We start from the raw sequence: 24,683 nt of genomic DNA, 5'->3' as shown, positions 1-24,683 counted from the left end.
GGTTATTCAAATATAACACTTTATCGATTTTTGCGTTATGACAAAGTCGGCGTAATACATCTCTCGCCAGTGAAACATTTTCAAGCCTTTAATCAAATCTTCGTTCAAATATTGGCTAAAACTGCCCTTGAATTTTCACTATAACACTAGCAGATGGTCTCGCCTAGGCTGCCTAGATGCAACGATCTATTCTTGTTCTGTGCTTTTCTTTGTTTAGCTGCACATTTCTATTCAGATGAGATTATGCAACCTACAATCACTGACAAAAGTCTTGGAACACTAACGTAAGTTTTCAAAGGCAAATTCAGCCACCCCCTCTCCCCCTAAGAACAATGTTGATTTACTATAGAAAAAAGGAAGGGGTTGTGGAGTACGCTTTTTCATGTGCCTTGTATGATATTTTATTATACTTTAAACATTGTTTTTGGGGGGGGAGGGGGACGGAAGTAGTTGTATCGGGATAACAAATGACAAATAGAAAAGCACAGCGCAAAGTGTTGGGTGCTCCAAGTAATTTTGGCAGTGATTGTATGTTGTTTTAGCATGTCGCAGTTCTATCTTCAATGATTATTTATATAGAATGGTGCCTAACACGCTGGACGTTTCTAGTTATCTTAAAAAAAGTTGAACCTTTTTCTTGAGTTTGAACTGTTCTTTTAGAAAACTCCTCTTCACTGCTGTTTATACAAAAATGGAGAATCAAATGAGTATTCAGCCGTCGCTATGGGATTTATATACGAACAACTGCATCATGTAAAAAAGAGCTAAATGTAAACAAGTTCCGCTTCGACAAGTTACTATTAAAGCGTGGAAAGTATATTTACACTGTGACTTACTCTCCCTGTATCGAATATGGGAAAGTTATAATGACTACTCAAAAATATATTCAAAGAATACGGTTAAGGGTGTGAGTATTTAGGAGGCTGGGGGCGATATGTAGGATAACCAGGAGCAGGTTACATGTGATGAAGTGGGCCTATGTGTCCAGATGTGCATTTGATAAAAAGCATCTTATGAAAATACAGTGGAACTTCATTTAACTGAGACCAGCTACCGATGGCACCGTCCGTTGTAAGAATGTGTCCGTTGTAGGACCTTTTTTTTGTCTTAAGGTTACCTTTGCCATGGTTTGACCGTAAAGACAAAACATAAAATGAAATCGTTGTTTGAAGATGTCGGATTATTGAAGTTTCACTCTACAATGATATCACTGGACTATGCAATTATTAGAATCTTTAGTCTTTTTGAATCCAATGGGATAGCATTCAACTAATGGTTTGCAGTGCTTGGGTACTAGCGTAAAAAAACCAAGGCAGAATCCAGAATAGTTCTGTTGCTTTCTTGTGACAAATGAAAGTTCTCCCTCGTAATCTGGCAGAGTAATAACGAGACAATACTTTCCTTAAAGGTTGGTCTTGAGAATTTTTCACGTGAAAAATTGCTGACAAGAGCGTGTTTGTGTTTGATATCTAAACTATAACAAAAACCAGTAAAGACCTTGAACTGGCTTTAACAAGTAGCCATTTCTTATTTTATTTTTTAAAGATGTTTGCAGAAATGCAGTTCTTTTGTACGTGCTTCGTGGATCTGGAATTCCGCTACAGTACCCCATGATTACTACCGAATGCAAGAACAATTTTTGAATCTCACATTTAAGAAACAATAAAACACCGGAAGTATTGTTTCACATGGCCCGTGTCACAAGGGGGGCCAGTGAGGCCATGGCCTTCCCCACTTTTTTGCTGAAGAAAGGATTAGAATCGGCTCAAATTATCTATTTAGATAAACCTTTAGATTGAAAAAATACATTGAACCAAGGTCTACACGTAAAAATGCGTCAGCAAAATGCTTGCCACAATTGGAGCTAGAGGGGGAAAGAGGAAACTTTCTTTTCATTGTTGGCCCCTCCAGTTTGGAGTCAGTTGCACAGATCCGGTTTCATCCAATATGCTTATGAGGATGCACTCCTATGTTTGATGGATGTTATCATTTAGCGAGCTTTGCCTCTTTCACTTGCTGCTTTAGAATGACGGACTATTTCCTTTTGACTAGATGAAATTGAGCAGTGAATGTTAATATTTTTGGGGAGAGTTTTGTTTTGTAACTAGGAAGAAAGATATTTGCTAAGTTATTCATACACACCGGTCATTGCGAGCATTTCCTCTCTAAATTTCTTAATATTGCTGACAAAATAAAGAATTCAGCTACTGTGAGCCTTTTTTGCGTTTTAGCTGTCCTTTCGATAATCAATTTTTCATGCCCTATCATTTGTTACAGGTATTTTTCTTACCGACAAGCAACATACTGATAAGTTGTTTTAGAGATGACAGCATCTTTGCCTGGAATTGCGACAGTATGAAGTGCTTGTATCAACTGAATTGTCCATCTGGTGAAAAGCCTATGTATAAATGCTTGGCTGCAAGTAAAGACAGTCGAATGCTTGCTGCTGCTGGCAGGTAAGATCGACAGGGGGTGCTGCTGTTAAGGGATGCTCAAAGGGTGTAGCTGCTGAGGGCTATGGCTGCTGGGGGAATGTGGGAAGGGAGTCTTTGTCAAAAAACATCAAATATTCAAAAAAGATTGCAGGGACGGTTTCATTGCATTTTGAGATTCTAGTGCTGTACGTCAATGCTAGAATTATAAATTGATAATTCTGTTCAAAAATTATTATAATTATGTCTTTCTTATGAATTTTGGAACAGCATGAATTTGCAAGAAAAGATGGTTACCTATCAAGTCCATTCTACAGATGAGAAGTCTCATTTTTAATCTCCACTTTTTATCTCTTCTTTTCCCTTGTTTAAATTCATAAGGGAAAACTATTAAGGCAAGAAGCAAATTTTCTAGGATTGTTATGCCGTGCCAGAAGCAAAATTTGTTTTCTCTTTATTGTCTGTGCTTATTTTTAAACAGCTAGAAACATGCTTTGCTTCTAGCTGTTTCATTTTTGTGATGTAGAAAGAAATTGTTGATATCTTTAGTTTAGCTTTTTCATAACATATTTGAAGATAAGCACATATCTCCTCTTTCCTCTTGTAGATCGCATTTCATTCATCTGTGGAATCTCGATTCGCAGCATCTGATAAGAATTATACAGCTGCCTTCGAAAACCAAGGAAGTCAGAAATATGGCTTTTGTCAACGATTCTTTGTCAGCTGATAATCCCGAGGTGCGTTTGCTATTTTATTGTACATTTGATATGTTACAGGACATTTAATATATAAAAAGAGATTTTATATGTTATATAACAGTCGATCTGGGATACTATTTCGACTGTTCGTTATTGGATGCTTGCTATGTCACATTTGTATTCGTACGAAAATAACAGACAATAGTAGAGCAACTAATAATCTTTAAAAGTATCGTTAGAGACCAGAAATATATTAAAGACTGTCAAGGGTTGATATTCCTCCTTGGTCTTCAAATCCTTTTCATTGGGGGTTTTTGTCATGATATCTTGCAACTTTATCATTATTGGCCAGCTTGAGCAATTTTGCTTAAAAAATTCCTTAATTTGCAAAATTCTTACTTAGAATGGAAAGATAGAACGATATAATCATACTAAGTTTTTAATAACCTACTTCAAGGTAGCCATTTTAAGGAATCCTGTATTTCCAACGAGAAATTCTTATCTTCAGATCACGACTCTTTATGCTTTAACCCCTTTGCTTGTGGTCGGGGATTTTAATGCCCCCAGGAGCATTTTAATACAGTTCGCTTTTGCACTATTGCAATTTACATTTTTCAGACTTTAGCTGTTTTGGCTCAAGACGGAATCTTAAGATTCATAAACGTGAACGAATGCAAATTGATGTATGAGATTGGCAGTAATAACCAGGTATGATCCATTGCTGTAGTTGATTTGTTTCTGCTCTTGATTAGTTTTTGAGACCTAGGTATCTCTATGTCCCATCAACATGCCTTGGGGTTAGTACAGATACTTTCATTAACAAAATTCTGATTCCTGTCTCATTTCTTGCTTTTTCATAGGCACATTTGTTTTACTTTATTTGTTAGAGTATGTTTAATGTTGATAAATAAATATTTTAAAATGTTAATAGATAAAAATGTTAGAATAGATATGTATGCTAAAATAATAAGTTAATAGATATGTTAAATAATAATAATGATGATAATCGTTGCTAGTATGCTTTTTGAAAGTCTGCTGTGAGAAATCATAATTTTCATCGGTGGGCAATCTTAATCATGCCGTGTGTCTACTGGCAGATGGTATCCTCACCTCCTTCAACGCTCTCCTTTTTTACCCCACTTGCATCCGTTTACTCCCGACCTATCTTTTATTTCGTCTCACCATCACTTGCTTGCTATTGTCCTGTCTGGTAATAGCAGAAAACAATTTAACTCATACATTGTTGATTTCGTTTACAAACTAGCCTGTGAGGCTTCTCCCCTACAACTAAAGACTCTTAAAAAGTTTCGAAAAATATTTCTGCTCTAGTTTTAACTTGAAAGTTTGTTTATTTGAAGATAACACAAAAGGTTAATCAAGTTTTTAGAGAGTAAGCAACAAGCTTCAAAGAAATTTAAGGCCTATTGTTTGTTTCAGATATTTTTCCATTATTCAATAATCATTTACATAATCATATTTTAGTAAAGATTTATCTTATGGAAATGTATATTAAATCAGTGACAAATGGGCCTATGATAAATCTCGTTGCGTAAAACTGAATGTTTTTATCTTAGGTGATCAATCCTTCCATTCCCTTTCTGTTCAGTTTAAAGTCGCCTTTGAATCACCCACGATGCTCTTATATCTTCTAGCGAATCTTACGCTTTGTTCTGAGTCCAACCGGAAGATATTGCTTGTGTGTACTGGATGATGGCAGTTTGAGTCTTTACAGCTTGGAAAGCTTATCAGGGACTGCCAAGAAGGTAGCTTAAGTTTACAGTTTAGAGTATGTTTATAAATATGTTAGCTTAACAATTATAAATAAGGTAGCTTAACAATTTTCACAGATTGACAATTGAATTCTGAGACTTATTATCACATTCTTCGCTGATCAATACTTTAAACATTTAGCTTTAATCATAATTGCCGTAAATCCCTGCCAGAAAGAACCTACTTTTCAAGAGTCAGACTTTTCCTCGGTCTTCTTTTAAAGGTGCATTTAGGAGTTGCAGGCTCAAAGACTCTTATACGGGGTTCTTGTATAAAAGGTGTATTATAATAATGAATATTGGTTCTATAAAGCCTGGCAATATAGGTGTTTGATTTGTTGCTTATTTTAAAATACTGAAAAATTGCTTCTTGGAAGCTTTTTAGCAGACATAAAGTTTTCTTGGGCTTTATGCCGCTGTTCAGGGGCCACTGGTCCAATCGTCCGATCCTGTTTTTTTGCTGCAGAGATTTCCCCTTAAGATTCCCGCATTCATTAAGCGTAAACAGTGTTCTTTATTGAAAAAGAAAAATGCGTTTCTTAGAACCCCAGTGGAATTTTTCTCACCCTTTCCTATTTGCCAGGTTCCTGGTCCTGTTGTTCAAGATGTTGTAGAAAGACCAGAGAGACGACGAAGGGTGGCTTTCGAGAATGAAGACAAAAAGAAGCCTGAAGGGGCGTGGAAGACTGGCGTTATTTCTGGTGATGCTTTGATGTGGCAACAGGAGAGTTCTGAAGCAATATACGTATGTTCACTTGTTACCATGAATCGTTTATCTATGCCCATTGTCGTGCTTTCATCTTGATGTATAGATCATCCTGAGCTTGTCAAAACAACATCGAAACACAGGCAAGACAACGCAGCAAGAACAATGAATGTTTGCAAGTACAAATAAGTCTAATTATATTCCCAAACATCAAGTAAGTGGCTCAACGACCTAAGAAAAACAATCTCCCTAACTTGAACGAAATCTTAGTTCATTGGCGATATTTTTTATCCTTCTTACGTTTAAAATCTTATAACCACCCCTAAAATCTTCCTGCAACATTCTTCCTGTATTTGGCTTGTAATCTGACGTAATGGGAACTAAAGAAACTAAAAAATCTTGCTGATTCGTTGCATAAAACTGTTTTTGCTTACGGCTGATTGGTAGCACAACAGGATAAAACGTTTTAATTCTTCTTGTATTAAATCCCATTCTGCTTGTGCAGCTTGTTTTTGTTGATCAATTTTCATTTCGTGTAGTCTTATTGCTATGTTAAGAATATATTTGTTTATAATCACAGCGAGATTTACCAGATGGTTTGGATATGAAGCGTCTCTTAAAAATCCTAAAGGGATATGGCGAATACCCTGAGAAATACAGGTTTGTTTACTTCACAAACATAATATGTTGAATATTGAAAAACTGACAAAGCATCCATTTTATTTCATCTCTTGGAACATTTTTTCGACCACGAATTTCTAAATGTTTGCGGTTTCGCATAATTTGTACCAATACTGTTTATCGTGACACAATAAGATATTTCACAATAATATAATTCAAAAGCTTTCCTAATATGATTTCAAATTTTTTATATGAAACAAATTTTTGAAGACTGAGATCATCCAGAAACCTAGGCCTGTCGTTCCTTTCTTGCACTTGTGTTTTCCTCCTGACCACGCGTGATTTTCTTCAGGTTGTTCATATGGAGATCGTTGTTGAGGTTGCCAGAAAATCATGTTGCATTCAGTGTTTTGGTCGATAAAGGGACCCACAATGCATTTGCAAGGCTTCATGAGAACTTCCCCGTGAAGAGCCGAAGGCTGCTTCGTTCATTAGAAAGGTACCTGTATTGGATGGTATTGCATTGCAATTGCTAAAGGACCCATATTTAATAAACATTTTATCTAACCGTCAGTTTATTTTACGGTCTTGGGCAGCTAAACCTTATCTGTAATTATCTTAGACATGTCTTATCTGTAATTGATCTAACGCATGTCTTATTTTTTCCACATATTTTTATGTGCATAAAAATAAGCTTCGCATCTTTTTTTGTACTTCTCTTTTGCTTATTTATACTGAAAGTGTAACTTCAACCTTTAAAGGTATAAGTAGATTCTTTCATATGTTTTTGTTAATCATTTTAATATTAATATTTGAAATCTATTTTATGTTCGCTCCCCCCATGGTCAGTATCGATAGGGTGAAAAAATACATTGTCCTAAACCTTGTTCCATTTTTTCATGAAATCGTCACGCAACAGTTTCGATTAGAAGCTTAAATCATGGACAGACAATGCCGATATTTTTACCTTCTCCTCTCCCAGTTAAACTTTGCAATTGAAATGCACTAACCCAAACTTTGAATTAAAGAAAGGAGTGTATACCAATTTGCCATCCAATGTGTTATTCATCAAATTGTTTTCAACATTGTTTTCTATTGAATAGAATTGAATAGCACGGCAAAAAACAGAGACATCTTTATGTTTCGACATAAATCATTTTAACCAGCTTTGATCCAAATTCGACAAAATTAGTACGACAAAATCAGTAAGACATAATCTGTTATTAAGACGTTTCGACTCCAGCTAGAGTCATCTTCAGTAAGTGGTAGAATATGATAAAAATATACTATAAGTATGGAAAGAGTGAACAATAAGGATCGAAAATATATGAAAGGATTTTATTATCTATAGCTGCAACAATGCATCCACTTAAACTTGAATATTTCTTCCTTTGTTTTTGTCAGAGTCCTGTCAGCCCTTGCCTATTGGTCTCCAATCTTTGGTGAAACGGATTTCCTACCAATGCTGGCATTTCCTTTTGTCAAATTGTGTCCAAATAACCAATTGATCTGTTTCGAGTTTATCGCTACTGTCATTAGTAAGTAAACAGTCCATGCTTCTTAATGAATAAGTTTTTAAATCTTGCAGAATAAAGAACAGCCATTCGAGCTTTTCCTCAGCTTTTTTATATTATTGTTATTGTTATCAGCAGGTTTGAATGGTTGAATTTTCCAGTACTTTTTTGTCAATCTTTAAAAGCAATTCTAGAATTTCAATTGATTGTTAAAGAATTTCATACGTAATTGAAGTACTGGTCAGTGTTTAAGTATTATTCAATCTGTGTGCCTTTCCTTGATCCAATTTGGCATAATTACAGCAAGACTTGCTTACATGTAGTCTCCGATATAAACCTATGATATAAAAAGTTAAAATCTTACATTGGGTTTCAGACATGCGTACCTGTTTCACTATCCATGGATCAATGAGAAATGAAAAGTCCAGAAAATAGATTAAAACTTGAAAACTTGATCTCATCACACAAGACCTGTTTTTATTTTCTTGGTAATAATTTGCAAGGTCTGTATTGCCTGTAATTTCATAATCATTCAGGTTAAATGCTTGCTCAACTTACTTTTATAGCTACATGGTGTCAGAAGTGGTTTGAGTTCTTCCCGAATCCACCGCTGACTATTCTCGGCATGATAGAGACAGTCCTGGCTCATAGTGATCGTCACCTGATGGAGCATTTGGTGAAACACAATGTCACAACACAGGTAGATCATTAGCTTCACCGATATTCTCTTTTTGTAGCTGTCTATAAATGAATCCACGATTTGATGTATAGAACAGGACGGTTCTAAGCGGCAGCTCCAGTTTTTGGCTTGATGCAATCATCATGCATCTGTTCTGTTTTTGTATGAAAGAATCTAAAAGTTTATATCTTTTGTCAGTCTAAATTCTATACATTTTATACAACCGGATTCTATACAATATCTAGATACGTTCAACTGGTCTGAATCAGCTGTATTTATAGCATATTTAACGGAAGTTGTTGGCTTCTAGATTGTGCTTATTCGTTGGCTTATTTCTTATTTATATCAAATTGTCGATCAAGTGTTAAATATTGAAATAATGTGCGAAGATATAAGAAGAAAATTTCAGGTATTGGGGATATCTTGTGAAAATCACGAAACTGAAAAGCATTGTTTACATTGGATGCAAATCACAAGCAAATTCGTTAATTTGGAGCCAGAAGCTACCTTCTTGAAAGACATCCATAATGATTAATTGCCCAGACGAAAACTTAATAGGACAATAACGTATATATGCTATAAACGCAATATTGCAATTCAATTATTAACAGGAGTATGCTTGGCCTTTGATGCAAACGCTGTTTTCTGAAGTTGTCACTAAAGATGATTGGTTGAAATTATGGGATAACATCTTCTCGAATCACCCGTCATTCCTGCTTTTTGTGATCGTTGCATATTTAATAGCAAACCGTCAAACACTTTTGTCGGCTACCGACCTGGACGATTTCAAGGTAAGGGAATTTCGTTTTTAGAAAAGACTAATTGATATTTACTCTAGGCTAAACTTACTCGCAAGCTCTAGAGGCAACCATTTCAAGTTTATATCTGTTGTGAGAATCAAAACAGAATGCTTTGGACCTCGAAGCTAATTGGTCTTTTCCTTTTATTTTAAAAACTGCAGAACATTGAGAATAAACATATCTTATTATTACGCTCATAGACTGGTCATATTCTACAGCTTTCTTGCATTTCTCGATTTGAATTGCTTATTGATTTTAACGCATTTTTACATCCAAGCAGAAGTTTATGGCGAGAAAGCTACGTTGTAAACGGAATACCAAATATGTCATTTAAAAAAGTAATGTCCGAGTCAAGAAATTTGTATAGTTAGATTTTTGAATTTGCGATTAAAATTACACTAAACAATCGAGCCTGTTGGTCTTTCTACAAACTTTTAAACTTCCTGGTGGCAAAATTTATGCAACTCTCCAAATCTTCACTCTGTAGACCTAAACTTCAGTAAGACAAATCGTAAGGCAATTTAATGCATTCTTGTCTCATATCAATTCATTTTATTTGGCAGTTTTTCTTTCATCATCGAAACCCAGTGGACATCTCTTCAGTAATTAAGGACTCGTATCGTCTGTTCGAAGCAACGCCCGATGACATTCATCCAAGGCGAATGCTTGATGATTTCGTTCCTCTTACCAAGGGCCAGTATCCTATTTTCGATAAATATCCCAAATTTGTTGTGGATTACCTGGTGAGTTTTGATTTTCGATTTCTTCTAAGTTAAACGTGAATATAAATCGATTAGCTTCAATGCAGTAAAAAGTACTGGACACACGTATTTCTGGGGGGGGGGGGGAGGGGGGATCATAGAGAATCGTAGGGCATCATATAGAATCATCGGGAATCATATAGAATCATAAGGAGTGATCATAGGGGATCATAGGGTATCAAGTATTTAAGTAGTGAAGTAAACACAAGAGGGACATTTTGATAACAGATAACCTGGATAACACTATTAATTTTGTAGATCGTTGGTCAGAAAACGATTTCCTATCAATACTGATTGTTATTTCTTAGAAAAGATTAGCAAGAACCTGTTAATGCAACACACTTAATTTTCAATAAAGATTTTTTTTCTTTATTTGTGCTCAATTTTTAATTGTTCATTCCTATTATTTTAGATACAAGAAAGAGAAAGAATTCGCAAGGATGAGATGGAATATCTTCGTCAGAAGTAAGCAGCCCTCTTTAGTTTCTTTTTAATAGACTAGGGTTAAATTTAAAGCTTAAGTTTTATGTTACAGAGTCTTATAGAATGAAAAAAATGTTATAGAATACATAGATCTTATATAGAATAATGCCCTTTGTATATTGTCTCTCTGTCTTTGTTTTAGAATTTTGAAGCTTTTTCGGCAGATTTTCTAGCTATTTTTGCTGCTTTAAGCTGGTTCTGTAATATCAGGAATCCTGTGCCGAAGTATCTTGCTTGCTTTTTCCAATTTCCAAATACAAAAATGTACGAACTGTTTCTAAAGACTTGCTCTTCGTTCCTTTATTTGCCTAAAAAGAACATATAGGTTCTTTTCGTTGTTACGAGATTTTTGCATTTAGTTTATTTTTGTGCATGTCCTCATCATTTTCATGTTTTGTTCAAATTTCTCATCGCAATACTTGCTAATTTTCTGAAGACAAATGACGTTGGATTTGCAAAAGGAGGCTGAGAAAACGCGCCAGGAAGAGGAGGCGTTTTACAGACAGCAAGAACTGATGATTGGTGCAGAGCAACAAAGACGGTCTATGATTCTTAACGAAGAGAAAAAGCTTGCTGACCAAAGGACAAGGTATTTGGAAAAGTTGTTTGTCCATTCGTACTGCAGTTTGTCAAACTCGCTAGATTTTCGAAGCATATTTAAGCATGCGTACATTTTAAACTATCTGCTCTTTAATCTTAAATCAATCTGACTATGCAACAACAAATTAATAAAATCTGCAAGAAAGCTTCAAATCGCTTGAAACTGCTGCAACGAATTCGACCAACTACTATATCACATGTAGCAGAGAAGATACACAGCGCAGTTATTAGGCCAATCCTTCTAAACTGCTATCCGCTATACATAAACTTGGGTGATACCACAGAATCCAAGTTGCAATCAATGCAAGACAGGGCCCAAAAAATGTAGCCAGAGATAGCAGCATATCCTTGAAATAAGACAGCCTCGAAAAAACGCGAAAGAAAACATCTAAATCAATGTTTTCAAATCAGTCAATGGAATATGCACGGAGTCGCTAAAAAATGTGTTCAGAAAATTTGATCACGGCAAAAACACATGAGGCAATGGATGTCTTCTTATACTACCAAAAGTGAGATGTGAGGCGGGAAGAACGTCAATTTAAGGAGCGTCACTTTATAACAGCCTACCATGTGATGTCAGAAATGAAAAGTACTTTGTCAATTTTAAGCTTTATCCTTTATCCTTTATCCAATTTAAAATGATCCTTTTACTTTAAAAACTTGTTGATAGCAGTATCATTTTTACTGAAAAGGTTATCCTGTATAAATATATTGTATTATTATAATATTATCTTGCCTATCGGGGACATTGAAAAAGAAATCGGTCGTTTCAGTAAAAAAATGGATGCGTTACAAAAATATTTTCTTTGAAAGATTAGATAAAGCGATGCTTATCAAAAGGGTTTTTGATGTTTTCACTGGCCATTTTATATTTTAAAATACTGTATTTGGTTGGGTTCTTTAACAGCTTAGAACTAACTCCCCAAACATTTTAAATGGTACAAAATTTAAAATGGCTATGAAACAGTTGTTTTATCAAGTACTTAATATTTTCGTATGATATTCGGCAGAGTGTCAAACGGCAGATTGATGATCAAAATAATATACCCAGTATGGGTTGAGGTAGGCCAATCATAAATGCGACCACATAACTGTAATGGTTGCCCAATCAGTGCCGGTTGCCTATAGAAAAAAGAATTTCCGATCACTATTCTGATGTTTCATATTCTTACAAGTGTCAGACAAAAAGTTTAAGTTTTATGTTTTTTGTTTGCTTTTTCAAAACCACTTTGTTCTTTACAGTCGTATATTTGGCTTATTTTGAGTTAGTTAAGTAATTAATAAGCTGATTTTCAATGCTGCTGCTGTCAGTTACATGCAGGATCAGTATGTTTATTAAAACCTCTTTCTTAATATGAAATGCAATAGCAAAATCTATACCAAAGTCTATCATATAGCTACTCTTCTCGAAGCTTAGTTTTATTGGTATATCACAATCCTTCCATTGATATATTTACATTTTTTGTTTTTATTCTTTTACGAAGACTTCAGGCTATGAAACGAGAGATCGCCTTGCGGGAACTGAAACTCTTGGATGCGGTTAGAAGGAAGTTTATGACACATCAACAAAAAGTGCAGGATGTGGAAATTCAGCGATTAGATGACGAGCTCGAAAGAAAGGTTAGCTATATACCAAATGTAATACCATGATCAGCTGCAGCATGGCATGGCAACATATTCACTTGTTTACACTTGAAAACCTGATCATAACAACTCCTTTTCATTCTTAAACCTTGACCTTGGACCCTCTTGTCTCAACATCACTCTGTTGTATCACTTGTAAAAAGTCTTTAGTCGTTATAACGATTTTTTTTTACCTGGGTTAGAAAATTTCGCTCCTGGTGAATACCTCATTTGATACAAATCACATTTTTTGCATTTTTGAAGAAAGGCAAATTTTTTTTGATCAGAAGGAGTTATTTTTTATGTATGCTCAAAATCTCTTTTATATAACAGATAAGAATAAAACTGATCTCAGCTCAATAATCAAGATATTCACAACATGTCACACATTTACGTTATGTAAAATGAGAAATTGTTTCGCCTACTAGATGTTGATGAGAGATGATGAGACAAAAAGGGCGTTAGATGATATGGAGATCAAGTCACTGGAATTAGAGGCACAAAAACGCTTGTTTCAACAGGTAGGGTGTACCAGCATATAAGCGCTAACTGGTATTTAAATTTGTACTTTTAGATTTATCATTTGGAGACACTTTTTTTTGGCCACACCGAAATGCACTGTTGACTTCTCACAGACTATTCTCCTATTGAAGCTATCAAAACACTAACTATACATTGAGAATGTTTGAATAAAGACGTCACTGAAGTTTTCTCAAATCTATCTTGAAAACATATTTTTCCAGTATTAGTGGACCAAGTAGTTATGAATATCGATCGCAGTGCACATCTTATCCCAATTTTGGGGTTGGGTGTGGGTGTGAAGGTTTCCAGTGCTTTGTTACTTACAAGGTAACAATTTCTTGATATATCTCGTAAATGTTGCCTTTGTTCATGTAGGAGCTCTTGCGAGATGATGTTGAACACTCCATGCGTTACAAAGCAGATCTTGCAATAAATTACAAAAGAAATGAAATGGAAGATAAACAACTAAGGGACGCAGTGGAGTCATCACATGCTATCAAGGGTCACACAATGAAGGTGAGTTTTTGTTTAAACCATCTGAGTGAAAAGCTGAGAAAAAATTTAATAGCCATCAGGCATACTGTCAGTTTTGTAGAGGATGTTCATGATAGGCGCTTCCAAGTTCTGTGGCAGTACAATGTGGTTGTTGTCACTGCTGTCGATATGGAGCTATGTTCAGCGTGGTGAGGATGTCTGCTAAATCGGAAGTGATTTTCTGTCAACGACCAGATTGGTGCAGGGTCATTGTATTTAGTGAGAAGGTTATGGTAAGCATCCCAGCATGCTTTGCAGCATTCAAATTACTTACAGAAACCCTCTGTCTTATATTTCACTAGTCACCATACAGGTTGTAAATCATTTTAATGTGAATTTCCTCTGCCACTCTGGTAATAGCTATCCACAGTACTGATTACTGACTCCTTGTCTAAAAAATGGAAGTGACATGAGCTACCGAATTTATTTGTAGGATATGCAGTCGGAATTAGCGAACGCCCAACAGAAATCAGGAAATTTATCGCTGCTTGATGCTATGGAACAGAGGAAGAAAGTTTCGGAGATCGACAGAGAAATAAAGGCCCTTGAGGTAAGTATAATGGAATAAATTGTGAAATTTTACCATTTGTTTTGATTTAAGCAATTTCCTAAATTTGTTGAAATTTCAAATCCACTGAAGAGACATTAAAAAAATTGAAGTTGCTTCCTTATAACTCATAAGCACGTTGAATATTTTGTAATCCTCTACTGATTAAATTACATTTGCTGAATTTTTTTTTAATCTTCGTAATCTTCATCCAGAGCTGTGCTTCTAATTTTTTTTCATCTGATTACAACTTAGGAGTCTTGCATTAATCATCACCACAAGAACGACCACCCTTTTCCCCTTTACCGGCTCACACTGACGGGACATGTTACACCATATCTCGTCTTTTAGTGACATTTATAACTTCTCTATAGTATAATTCATAACTTTAAGTGACATCTAGTCAGCATTTTAAATAGATTGATGCGTTTCAATATAGCTGGCTCGTGCAAACGTAGAGAATGACATTCGGGAAGAGGAAATGCACAATCTCATGAACATAATGGTCAACAAAGAGGTACTTTTTGGCATTTGACCCTTTTCCCCTGATTAATAATTAGGCCTTTTCGATTATTTCAAGAATCCTTTCTTTGTGCTTCTGGCCTTGGAGCTTTTTTTCTCCTAATTTTTAGTCATGAAAACCCTTTCCCGGTTTTTGGTGCTTTCACCCATTCTTTTCAGAGATTTCAGTGTCTTTTCTAAAGCACACAATGTGAGATAACGAGTCCCCTCTGCTGCATAATATCTTTGAATAATCACTCACAGTCCATCTCCAAAGTTAACGAGCTTTTAAAATCAGCATATAAACGTGCAACAAATTTTTAACATTAATGCTTTTAGGTACTATCAGGTCAAAAATTGTCAGCTGTTTTCAGATTGATAGTTATATGTGCATAAATTTAAGTATTTCTTGCTTTTCTTAGCGAGATCGATTATCTAAAGTCACCTCAGTTTCTGGTAGAGAGAAAAGCAAATTTTTTGAAGAAAAGGGAATGGCTGTACCAGTAAATGAACAAAAAGGTAAATAAAAGTTATTGCGAATTTTTGAAGTAGTTTAACTACCATCTTTTGCATATTAATAAAAGCGTCTTTAGATACAATGGAAGCAGCTAGATTGGGAAACAAAGACATTCGTACCACAAAATGCATTCAGATATCATTTCAATGAGATCCTAATTGTGTTTCTGTGCAAAAAACGTTATTCGATATTTTTATGTATGCTTTTATTTCTTTTTTGTTATCATTAAAATATTTGTTATGACTAAGTATTTTGAAAGAAAAACATGAATGTAAGTTTCAACAAAAATACTACCTGTTTGATTGTAGATGCTATACTCAGAAGAAGAGATGATTTTGAAGAAAAACAGTACGAGCTGCTTGGCCAGATAAATAGTTTGCGAAGAAAACTTGCACAAAAAGATCAACGACCGCCATCTATCGACAGCTATTCATACAGATAACTTGCACGAATGATATGCATAAATATTAAGAGGTAAATAAACTGTTCTGGAATATGAAACCACGACTTCCAACCGATTTCATAATCCACAAATTTAACTTAGAAGTTTCTTTTGATACAGGAGTATTATGAGAATATATATTTAGTATCTTTTGTTTAGAATATATTAATACCTGACACTCACACAACATGAATTGCAGTTTTAACTACTATATTTGTTCACTTTAATTGATCCAGGGGCTTCTCTAGTGTAATAAAACTGCCTTCTAAAAGTACTATTGTTTTCTATTTTGTAAAATTTTTTAGTATTATCTTTTCTTGGAAACTGAACCAGTTTTCATGCTAAAATTCCATAAATTCATTAACCTTTTTGGTTTGCAGCTGGGTGTGCTAATGTTCTTAAAGACAAAAGCACGAGCAAACACACAAACATTGAAGAATGATGTAGAAAAGAAGAACCCCAAAATTTTATGGACTTTTTTCATCATATGGAGTTTTGCAGATGAGTAGAATTGAATGGTTTCTTTCCATCTGGATGCTTGAATATCTGTTAATATTGTAAATATTTTTCACACGCTGTGGTTTTTCTTAGAAATTTTACTTTCCTCAATAGAATTTCTCTATCTCTGTTTTAAGCTTGTACATATATTGAAACCGTCAGCTAGCCGTCTTCTACCTGGAGGTTTCTTGTGCAGGGCTTTGACTGAAGATAAGAGGCTTAGGCTTATGGGCAATGTTTTTCCCTGTAAATCGTAAATGTCCATTTTTGTGGTTTCCTTTGTTGTGTCCGTTATGGGAAGATGTTCATCGTGTTAGTTTGGGGTTGGAGGTATACGTTTATGAATTTTACGTCAGTTATTCTCTAGATCGATTTACATTTTCATAATATCAAACAATTTAGAGTTCGCGATTGTTTCGATAACCCAGCCTTCACGCAATGATTCAACCTTTATGCAGTCTGCTGCGATGATCTGTAATGAAATGAAATTTACGTTTAAGGTAGGAAAGTACTATTATGCCTTGAAATGCAATCTCATTCATTTATATATCATTAGTCACCTTAATAAAGGCAAGTAGAGGAGTCACAAAGCTATGTTACCTTTTTCATGGATGTCTAGAAACACCATTTTACCATTTCAAGCACTGAATGTTTTTAATTTCCCGCCTTTCCAAGTTCATAGTTAGTTAAATACTTTAACAGGAAATTGCTTCTGTGTTTAGACCCGTGGTTTTTACCATCCCGGTTTGATTTGCTTAGCTACAAGCAGGAATTCATTTTAAACAAAACATAGTGTCTTTCGAAGAGACTAGAGAATGACAGCGACTTTTCCACTCCACGATTTCACAAAATAACATTCATGCTAGTTTTCCAAGGTCTCCCAAAAGTTGATCTTTCGCTGTGATTCTGACAAATGTTTTGCATACAGTATACTTGTATACAGGCTCTTTAAGTATATGGAGCAAAACACAAAGTTCATTATTGACACATCAATAGGGTGCACAATAGACAAAGTTCCCTATATATAAGTGTCGTTCCACATAATAATCCTTCATAAGTAAAACGGGCATTACCTCGGTGTTACCTTGGACATAAGTGCTGTTCTTGGTTGGTAAGTGAGCTTTTAAAGAAGCAGAATGATTGATCAGATTCGAAAGTTTAATGCCAAAAAAGGTGCAGCGTAATTTAATCTTTGGTTATCTATACTTATTGAAGTATTATTAAAAACATTGCTCAGCTTTGTCACGAAAGGTAATTATGCTGAGAAGCAACTCAGCACTCTACTGTGCAGTTTCCAGCTAAAGAACTGCACTTATTAACGTAGTGTCAGGTATTATTTACTGTGTCCTTTACTGAACGCCGATTGGTCAAAGTTAAAATCAGTAAGGCAAATCTTTCATATTTTCTATTATTAGTTTGCAGATGAATAAAACCCACTCGTACATGTGATCCTTAATATGAGGTTTTATCCTTGACTTGTTAGGGGGTCTGTTTGCTATGATTTGAATGAAAAAACCTGACATGGTATCATTTGAGCCTGTACTAACCCTTATTTGTCTTTGAGCCGGATCGAGCGTGGAGTTTATCTGCATCGGAGTACCCGAGTCTGCAAAAAAAAGCAAGTGAAATTTAATCAAGTCAAAAGTATGAAGTGCACTTGATGGAACTTGATAGTGGCTCAGCATTGTGCTTTGAAAGTGTACACAGTTTTGTTAATCACCAAAGCAATTTTTTGACGATGTCGTAAAGTCTGGTACAAAAAGAAACCTAGTTTTGCTGGTGAATTTCTATATTTAAGAACCGAGACCAAATCATTGTGATTTGAAAGAAGGAAGGAGCCCGTGCTCATGCAATTGTACCGCAGGCAGTCTGTAATAGTTTTAACTGATACATTTTGACACAATTTCATATTTAGCACAATTTCAAGTGGTTCTTTTAGAGGTATGGATCAGTGGTTCTTAAGATAAATTTTCATGATGTCATCACTCGACCACACTGATCAAGACAAAAAAGAAAAGTAATTCACTTATTTTGCTTTGCTTTGATGCAACTTTAAATGTATCAGATAACTGTGTTAAATATTTACTCAGCCGTTTTTAGTGTTTATTTAAAAAGTGTTAAAGCTAATGATTGAATAAAGAAGCTCACCTGGTCTTGATGTGTATGGTGTTTTATTGGAGGGAGTTGCCATTGGAGTTGAGTTATTGTTTTGCCGTTGTTGTGACGAACTCATCAAGCTATTCAAATCTCGTGGGGAGTTGTATCTGTTTGGGGTAACTGACCTTGAAAGTGACATTGTTGGAGTACTTGATCTAAAAGAGAATAGGCAATTCATCTTGACGCTCCATAACTGTAATTAATTACTTAGTTTGGTCAATAAATGCTCTATGCAAGTGTGATGAGGGATAGATTCAAAAGACCCTTATGCATTTATGCATTTTCAGTGAAGATAAATGGAGCTTATATTTATGTGGTGTTTTAGACCTATTTCACACCCTCCCCTAACCTTTTTCCACTTTTATCAAAGTTTGCAATATCTTGCTATCATCCATAGCATGCACCGCAAAGTAGGGGGGATTGGGGGCTATAGGCCCTCCCCCTCTTTCTTGCTGGAAATGTAAAGATTTAAGAAATGTACCGTCTGAACAGCTCGTTCTATTCAGTTTCAGCCCCCTTCTCCCCCTTTTTTTGACGCTCTGCGGTATCTGGGAACAGACTTGGGTTAAAACTTAGTGTGCAATAAGTCGATATGTCCCAAAAGATGTTTAAGAAGCAGCTGCATGTAAATTTAATTTACTTGTGTGCAAGGGTCTTAATGGAGAATTTCTATAAAATTTCCGTTTTGGCTCATCCACTTACCTAGACCTCATTTGGGACCCAGCTGGAGAACTTTGCGTCATTGGTCTATGCATGCCTTGCTCGTTGTGTTGCCTGTTGACATGGAAAAGATTAAGGATATTTTTAAAACTTCTTTAAACAACCTGTTTTCCAAACAAGCGATATTATTTTTCAGCTGAAAACGAACTTTTAAATGTTTTCATAGAATCTAAAACGAAGATATGTTGAATATTTGAATTCATTTGTGAAGATGAGAGGCGGTGTTGAATCGAACCTTGGTTGTGATCTTGGATATCCTCCAGTATTTGTCAGTTTGTACATCTTGCATGGCGATGGGGTGCCTTTATGAAAAAGGTGGTTTTCAAGTTTAAGGGAAGATTTATAACGATACGATATTTGTTACCGGGGTAGCATCTGGACGATGATAGAAAGCTGGTATCGCCGCCTTCTTAATTTTGCTAATTCTTCTCCCTTTTGCTCTTCTTTTTATTTATCAAAGTTTATTTTTTTATTAAATATAGGACATGAAGAAATTTGCCATTAATGAGCCCTATTCTCATAATACCAGATTTCTTGACTTGTTTTTGGCTTGATGCTAAGTTAAAACGCTTAGAAACTATATTACGTTTAATTTTCACAGCTTCTGTCGGATGTTATAGAAAGAAAGCTTCAGCAGTATAAGTAGCAGTTAGTTTAAAAGTTTGATTAAGAAAGCATATTTCTCATTTTAAAAAGAAAAGCTCATTTACTGATAACACCCCCAACGGGTGGTGTCCGAATCGATATTCTGTCTGAAGGTGTCCTTGCTTTCTAGAATTTCAAAGAGACACGCTGTTATTCTCGTAATTAAATCCCGTATTATTTTGAATTTGACAGTGCAGAAATTTCCAGCCAGTTGCAAAAGATAAGATGCTTTTTAGATATAGATATATCTAATATTTTTTTTATTTTTAGATCTTGATATATTTTGATTTAGATATATCTAAAAGATTTTGTGTCTAAATTTTGATGAATATTAAAGTGTTTCAAAATTCGAACCCCATGCAAAATGTTCTCCTTAGAGCTATTTTACTTCGCGTTTTTACTTTTATTTATGGCAAATCTAACAAAATTTCCAAGGCGTAATAAAATGTTAAGAAAATATTACTTACACTTTGTGACAAAATTGCTCCAGTATTGTTCCTGTGAAAACAACAGTTAACATTCTTCATTTGTAATTACTGCTGGTGCAACGATAACCGAATCAAAAGAAAGCAAATATGCAAATATAAACATTAATGTTTTGCAGTATTCGCTACCTGTTTTCGAGTTTCATCGGCTTAAAATGGATTATAGAAGGTTGGATTTTAATTGGGGCGACCTTTTCTGAATTTTTTTAAAGGATCATTCTTTAAATTTTCATTTTTAGACAATGCAGTTAAAGAGAGAAATATTCTCAACATTAGAGCATCAAGTCAGCTTTTTGCAAAATTAAGGAATGATTTCAATGAACGCGAACTTCACTAAGGCACTAAGGCACAGGGGCTCTATTGCAATGGAAACAGATGAAACTGATGTCAATGTAACCATCTAATTGCTACAGGGGGGGGCGAGGGATAGGGTTGTATTACTGTGCTAAATGCCTTCATCCCAATTTTATGATGATAGAAAGTTTTTATTTATAATTAGAGTATTTTTTTGAAGGAAGAGCATTGCATCAATGCAAACATACCCTACTGGTTGACTATGTTGCATTGCTGAAGGTGTTGTGCCAGCAAAACGTTGATCTTGGCTCATAGATATGCCTGAAATGGTATTATCATTTTAAAATGTCATTTCATGAGAATTTTTCCACTTGGAATTGATAGAGATACTTGCATTTTTCACTATCAATTTGATAGGATCTTTTGAAAGTGCTTTAGGCTGGCGTTTTTAGAGGCTCAAACCACCCCCTTTGCCAAGAACCTTTTGAAATTATGCTTCAAAATCATCGACTTCCAGCAGGTAAGAAGTTTAAAAATGTGTCAAGATTATCATACCTGTTGGTTTTCGAAGAGGACTCTTCATTACTTGTGAATGTTGTGTCGAGCTGCGGCTGAAGGTACAATGTACAGATACTTTATGAGAGATATTCCATGCAAGAAAAATATTGATTCTTTGGTATTAAAGTTTTCTTGCTACAAGAAATAAACTTGAGAGATAATGAATAATTGGAAGTATTGAAGCTAAGAAGGAAGAGCTTTCAGTTAAGGAACTAACAAGATGCTAGCGATATTTGAAGGACTTAAAGGGAAAGTCGAGCAATTGCAGTGATAGGCTGATAAACAATTATACCTTTGCATAATGACGTCGGTCTGTTGTGATCTCTAGAATAAGATATTTTCAAACATTGCTCAATCAAAGAGAGTTGATGAAGGCAAGGCGATTTAGTTGCAACTAAGAATGAATTTCAATTTTTTTCCTGAATAATTCCTTTAATTTCGACTAACTTTAAAAAAGAATCCTTTGTTTCCAACTATGATTTCCCAGTTTTATGTTACTTGGCTGGAATTATCAAAAATACGAATAAAGAGCAGGTGATGACAGAAATCACGTTGAATCATCATCTTGATAATCTTACTTCAAAGTTTATTTTTTAACCTAAGAAGTGACTATGCTTTTCAATATTTCTTACTATCGCCCCTAGTGCCTGCTTTAATCGATTATTCTCCTCTCTCAGCTTTTGGTATTCCCTTTGCAGTTCCCTGCAAAAAAGAGATGCTGTTTGAGCATCAGGATGACAGCTCTTGCTTAAGTTTGAACAAAGTAATTAACTCTAGAGCGACTGAAATGCGAAGGACTGATGGTCAGACACTATATAAGGTAAGAACAAGTATTAGGTAGCCTTGCTTAAAATTACTATCAAAATTTAACATACCATCAAAATAAAAAAGCTGAAATTTCACAGAGAAACTACCCATTGTAATGGATTTGTATTTGTTGCTACCTAGCTTATAAAGGTAGGTTTAGGACAGTGAGAGGATGTGCCTATCAAGCAGTGCTTTACCCTTCCTCTCGGTGTGACTACACCACATGATTCCTATGCCTAGAATTGCAGAAAGCTAATGATTCTCCTCTCTACGTCTTGTTATTTTTATATGATCATGTTTGCTTTTTACGTTGTTTCACAAGTTAATTTCTTTACAATTTCTTGACATAGTAAAACAACTTTTATTACTAATATGGACATTTTACCGAAATCCTTGTGCCGTGATGTCACTTTCACGGCTCTGTTTATCTGAGGCGCCCTAAAAATAATAGAATTTGTCATCCGTAAATAATATTGAAGATAAAAAGCTGGCAAAATCAATTAAGCATCTTCAGATCTTATTTGGATATATTTGTGATCCTTTACTGGGTTTGAATTTTTTTACATACTTTCGGTATCTTGTGCAGAAAATAAATCTAAGAAGTGAGAAGAAATAACTGTTGTGTATTTACCAGGCTCATTTTGTGCTTTATGAGTCTTTGTCTGTGGCCATCTTGAAAATCCAAAACCTTGAGCAAAAATTTTCATTTCTGAATAAGATTTTCTCACCTTTTTCGAAATTTCATCTTAATTCTGAAAGCCAGAATATTTCTTGTACCAAACGATATTTTTGATATTTTTAACAACGAGAATCTTCATAAGCTGATAATTCAAATACAATGAATAGGTCTCCGTGTTGCACCGTCCAATGATAACTTGAGATAACAATGTCTTATCAGTGGCCATTAGTATTTCAAGTTCTGTTTTCTTTTTTGTGTTTAAACTAGTTTTTCATAAACATGCAATAAAGTACAAAGGGACAAATATTGATGATAATTACTAATGACGATTGTTATAAATGACAATTGCATTGATATATGATATTTGCGAGGTTTCTCAATATGTAGAGCGTTTTTTCAAATTATTTTTGGCTGCCAGTCAATTAGGGCCAAGGTAATTCTGTTACCTGCATAAATTGCTTGAGCATATCTTTTGGAGAAGCAAAGAATTTCTCGACTTCTGGTTTCATCTGTAAAAAATGTTTAGCTTCAATTAGTTCTGACATTGTTTACTGAGACATGCAGTATTTAGCTGGAAAGAAAAACCATCAAGCCTAGATAGGAAATTTTTTTTAGAGCCATTGGTTATTGGGAGTTGCAAAATAACAATTACTCACTAATTTCAAATATAAAATTGATTTATAAAGCTAGAAAATTCATGAGTTTGCTTTTATCTGGCCAAGCGTTTATGTAATTAAATAAATTTTCTACATGAATGAAATTTTGCGGGGTTTGGGGGAGGGCAAAATGATTTGGCGTAGCTACCGAAAAGATAACATCTTTGGAAATTATTTTTTAAAAACTAAATGAATGCTGACTTTGTTAAGATAGTTACAAAATAGGGGCTTTGATCTTAACTGTGTGTTCCTCAATTGTAATAGATGATCGTTTTTATTAGGACCCAACTTTTTCACGATTGCGTCCAAAACATATTAAAACTAACAGAAACGTACAGTAAAACTTTTCACAATTAGATTTTCTGTGATACGTTTGGTCAGCTATTGAATATTTTTTCTGAAAAACGTTTGGCTAGCTATGGTTTTCACACTCTGACTGTTTTTCGGGACGGGCTGGAGAATGCGTGGGGATATCTGTAAAAAACTCCACGCAAACATCTTGCACGAGAGAAAAGCAACAAGGAAAGGCCTTGTTATTTCTACTGATTTATTTTACACTTTTAGGCCAAGCCCCGTGTCATATTCATACAAGGGTACGCTTCCTGGGTCAAAACTAATTTCTCGTCATCTAAATATGTTGATGTTATTTTAGTAAGAGGCATGTCTTGAATAGGTATTAATTTAGAAGATAGATTCTAGCTTCACATATATACTACTGGGCATAGTTCAATAGATTCCAACACTACCTTGTTTGTCAGTAATATCGAAGAGCATTTTTGCTTGCAGACTTGACAGTAACCAGGAGCTAAAAAATCAAAAGACGCTATATAAATCAAGATGCTTTATATTTTTGGTGTCTATAATGAATTATAATATTCTTCATATGATGCAGAATATATTTTTTATCTTTCTAGATCTAGAGACCAATTATGTTAAAATCGAGATTTGAATTCTGCCTACTAGTAAGAAAACTGTAAGTGTTTGATGTCGAACATCTAATTGAATGCTTCCTTTGAATGATGTTACAAAACCTGATTTGTTTGTTATCCATAATCAATCAATCAAACCACTTAAATAAAACTATACGCATTTAATGCTGTTATGTTTGTAACATCGGTGATAAAAAATTCAATTATGCCTATGATGAGAATTTTCTTAGAAAATAGACTCCACTTAACAAAAAGGACACTTGTTTCCGTTGACAGGGAGAATGCTGTTTTCTCTAGATATTGTATATGTAATTTAGGATTAAATCTTCTGGCAAGTGAAGTAATGTGATAGTATCAAAAAGGAAAATGAATAAAATTGCAGATAATTTCTCACCTTTCGTAATACAGATTTCACAAAATATGTGACCACAATTTGTCAGCTGAAATTGCGCCTTTATTTCAAACGGTTGTTTATAGCATGTATTGCAATGAACCCAATCTGCCAT

At 34.8% G+C, this 24,683-nt stretch overlaps 2 protein-coding genes and 1 long non-coding RNA gene across 3 annotated transcripts in view; 1 reads left to right on the top strand and 2 right to left on the bottom strand.

The window, feature by feature from the left end:
* LOC148960388 (TBC1 domain family member 31-like) overlaps positions 1–18,422 on the top strand; it is a 24,832-nt gene extending 6,410 nt beyond the window's left edge. The window contains exons 5-25 of the mRNA XM_089114258.1: positions 2,278–2,456; positions 3,040–3,169; positions 3,749–3,838; positions 4,783–4,893; positions 5,483–5,644; positions 6,186–6,265; positions 6,579–6,725; positions 7,631–7,764; positions 8,307–8,440; positions 9,031–9,210; positions 9,783–9,962; positions 10,393–10,445; positions 10,900–11,052; positions 12,548–12,683; positions 13,115–13,207; positions 13,584–13,724; positions 14,176–14,292; positions 14,729–14,806; positions 15,213–15,309; positions 15,616–15,781; positions 16,130–18,422. Coding sequence (XP_088970384.1) covers positions 2,278–2,456; positions 3,040–3,169; positions 3,749–3,838; positions 4,783–4,893; positions 5,483–5,644; positions 6,186–6,265; positions 6,579–6,725; positions 7,631–7,764; positions 8,307–8,440; positions 9,031–9,210; positions 9,783–9,962; positions 10,393–10,445; positions 10,900–11,052; positions 12,548–12,683; positions 13,115–13,207; positions 13,584–13,724; positions 14,176–14,292; positions 14,729–14,806; positions 15,213–15,309; positions 15,616–15,749 — 2,529 coding nt within the window. The 3' untranslated portion in view covers positions 15,750–15,781; positions 16,130–18,422. The remainder of the gene's footprint in view (positions 1–2,277; positions 2,457–3,039; positions 3,170–3,748; positions 3,839–4,782; positions 4,894–5,482; positions 5,645–6,185; positions 6,266–6,578; positions 6,726–7,630; positions 7,765–8,306; positions 8,441–9,030; positions 9,211–9,782; positions 9,963–10,392; positions 10,446–10,899; positions 11,053–12,547; positions 12,684–13,114; positions 13,208–13,583; positions 13,725–14,175; positions 14,293–14,728; positions 14,807–15,212; positions 15,310–15,615; positions 15,782–16,129) is intronic.
* On the bottom strand, positions 3,304–5,597 carry LOC148960389 (uncharacterized). Its single transcript, XR_016144975.1, has 2 exons — positions 5,466–5,597; positions 3,304–4,337 (listed from the first exon to the last, which is right to left on the bottom strand). It is a non-coding gene; the product is annotated as an uncharacterized LOC148960389 (long non-coding RNA).
* On the bottom strand, positions 16,606–24,683 carry LOC135690934 (uncharacterized). The gene is made up of 14 exons (XM_089115571.1): positions 24,572–24,683; positions 23,995–24,053; positions 23,039–23,101; positions 22,299–22,351; positions 21,739–21,808; positions 21,104–21,159; positions 20,237–20,267; positions 19,835–19,895; positions 19,360–19,426; positions 19,107–19,178; positions 18,396–18,559; positions 17,795–17,853; positions 17,321–17,367; positions 16,606–16,719 (listed from the first exon to the last, which is right to left on the bottom strand). The coding sequence occupies exons 1-14, from the start codon at positions 24,681–24,683 to the stop codon at positions 16,698–16,700; spliced, it is 936 nt and encodes a 311-aa protein (XP_088971697.1). The 3' UTR covers positions 16,606–16,697.

Source organism: Rhopilema esculentum, chromosome 4, assembly GCF_057945365.1.
Source record: "Rhopilema esculentum isolate cy_ngs chromosome 4, ASM5794536v1, whole genome shotgun sequence".
NCBI lineage: Eukaryota > Metazoa > Cnidaria > Scyphozoa > Rhizostomeae > Rhizostomatidae > Rhopilema > Rhopilema esculentum.
The sequence above is the reverse complement of the archived record's forward strand: the minus strand, read 5'-3'. Positions and strand labels throughout refer to the sequence as shown.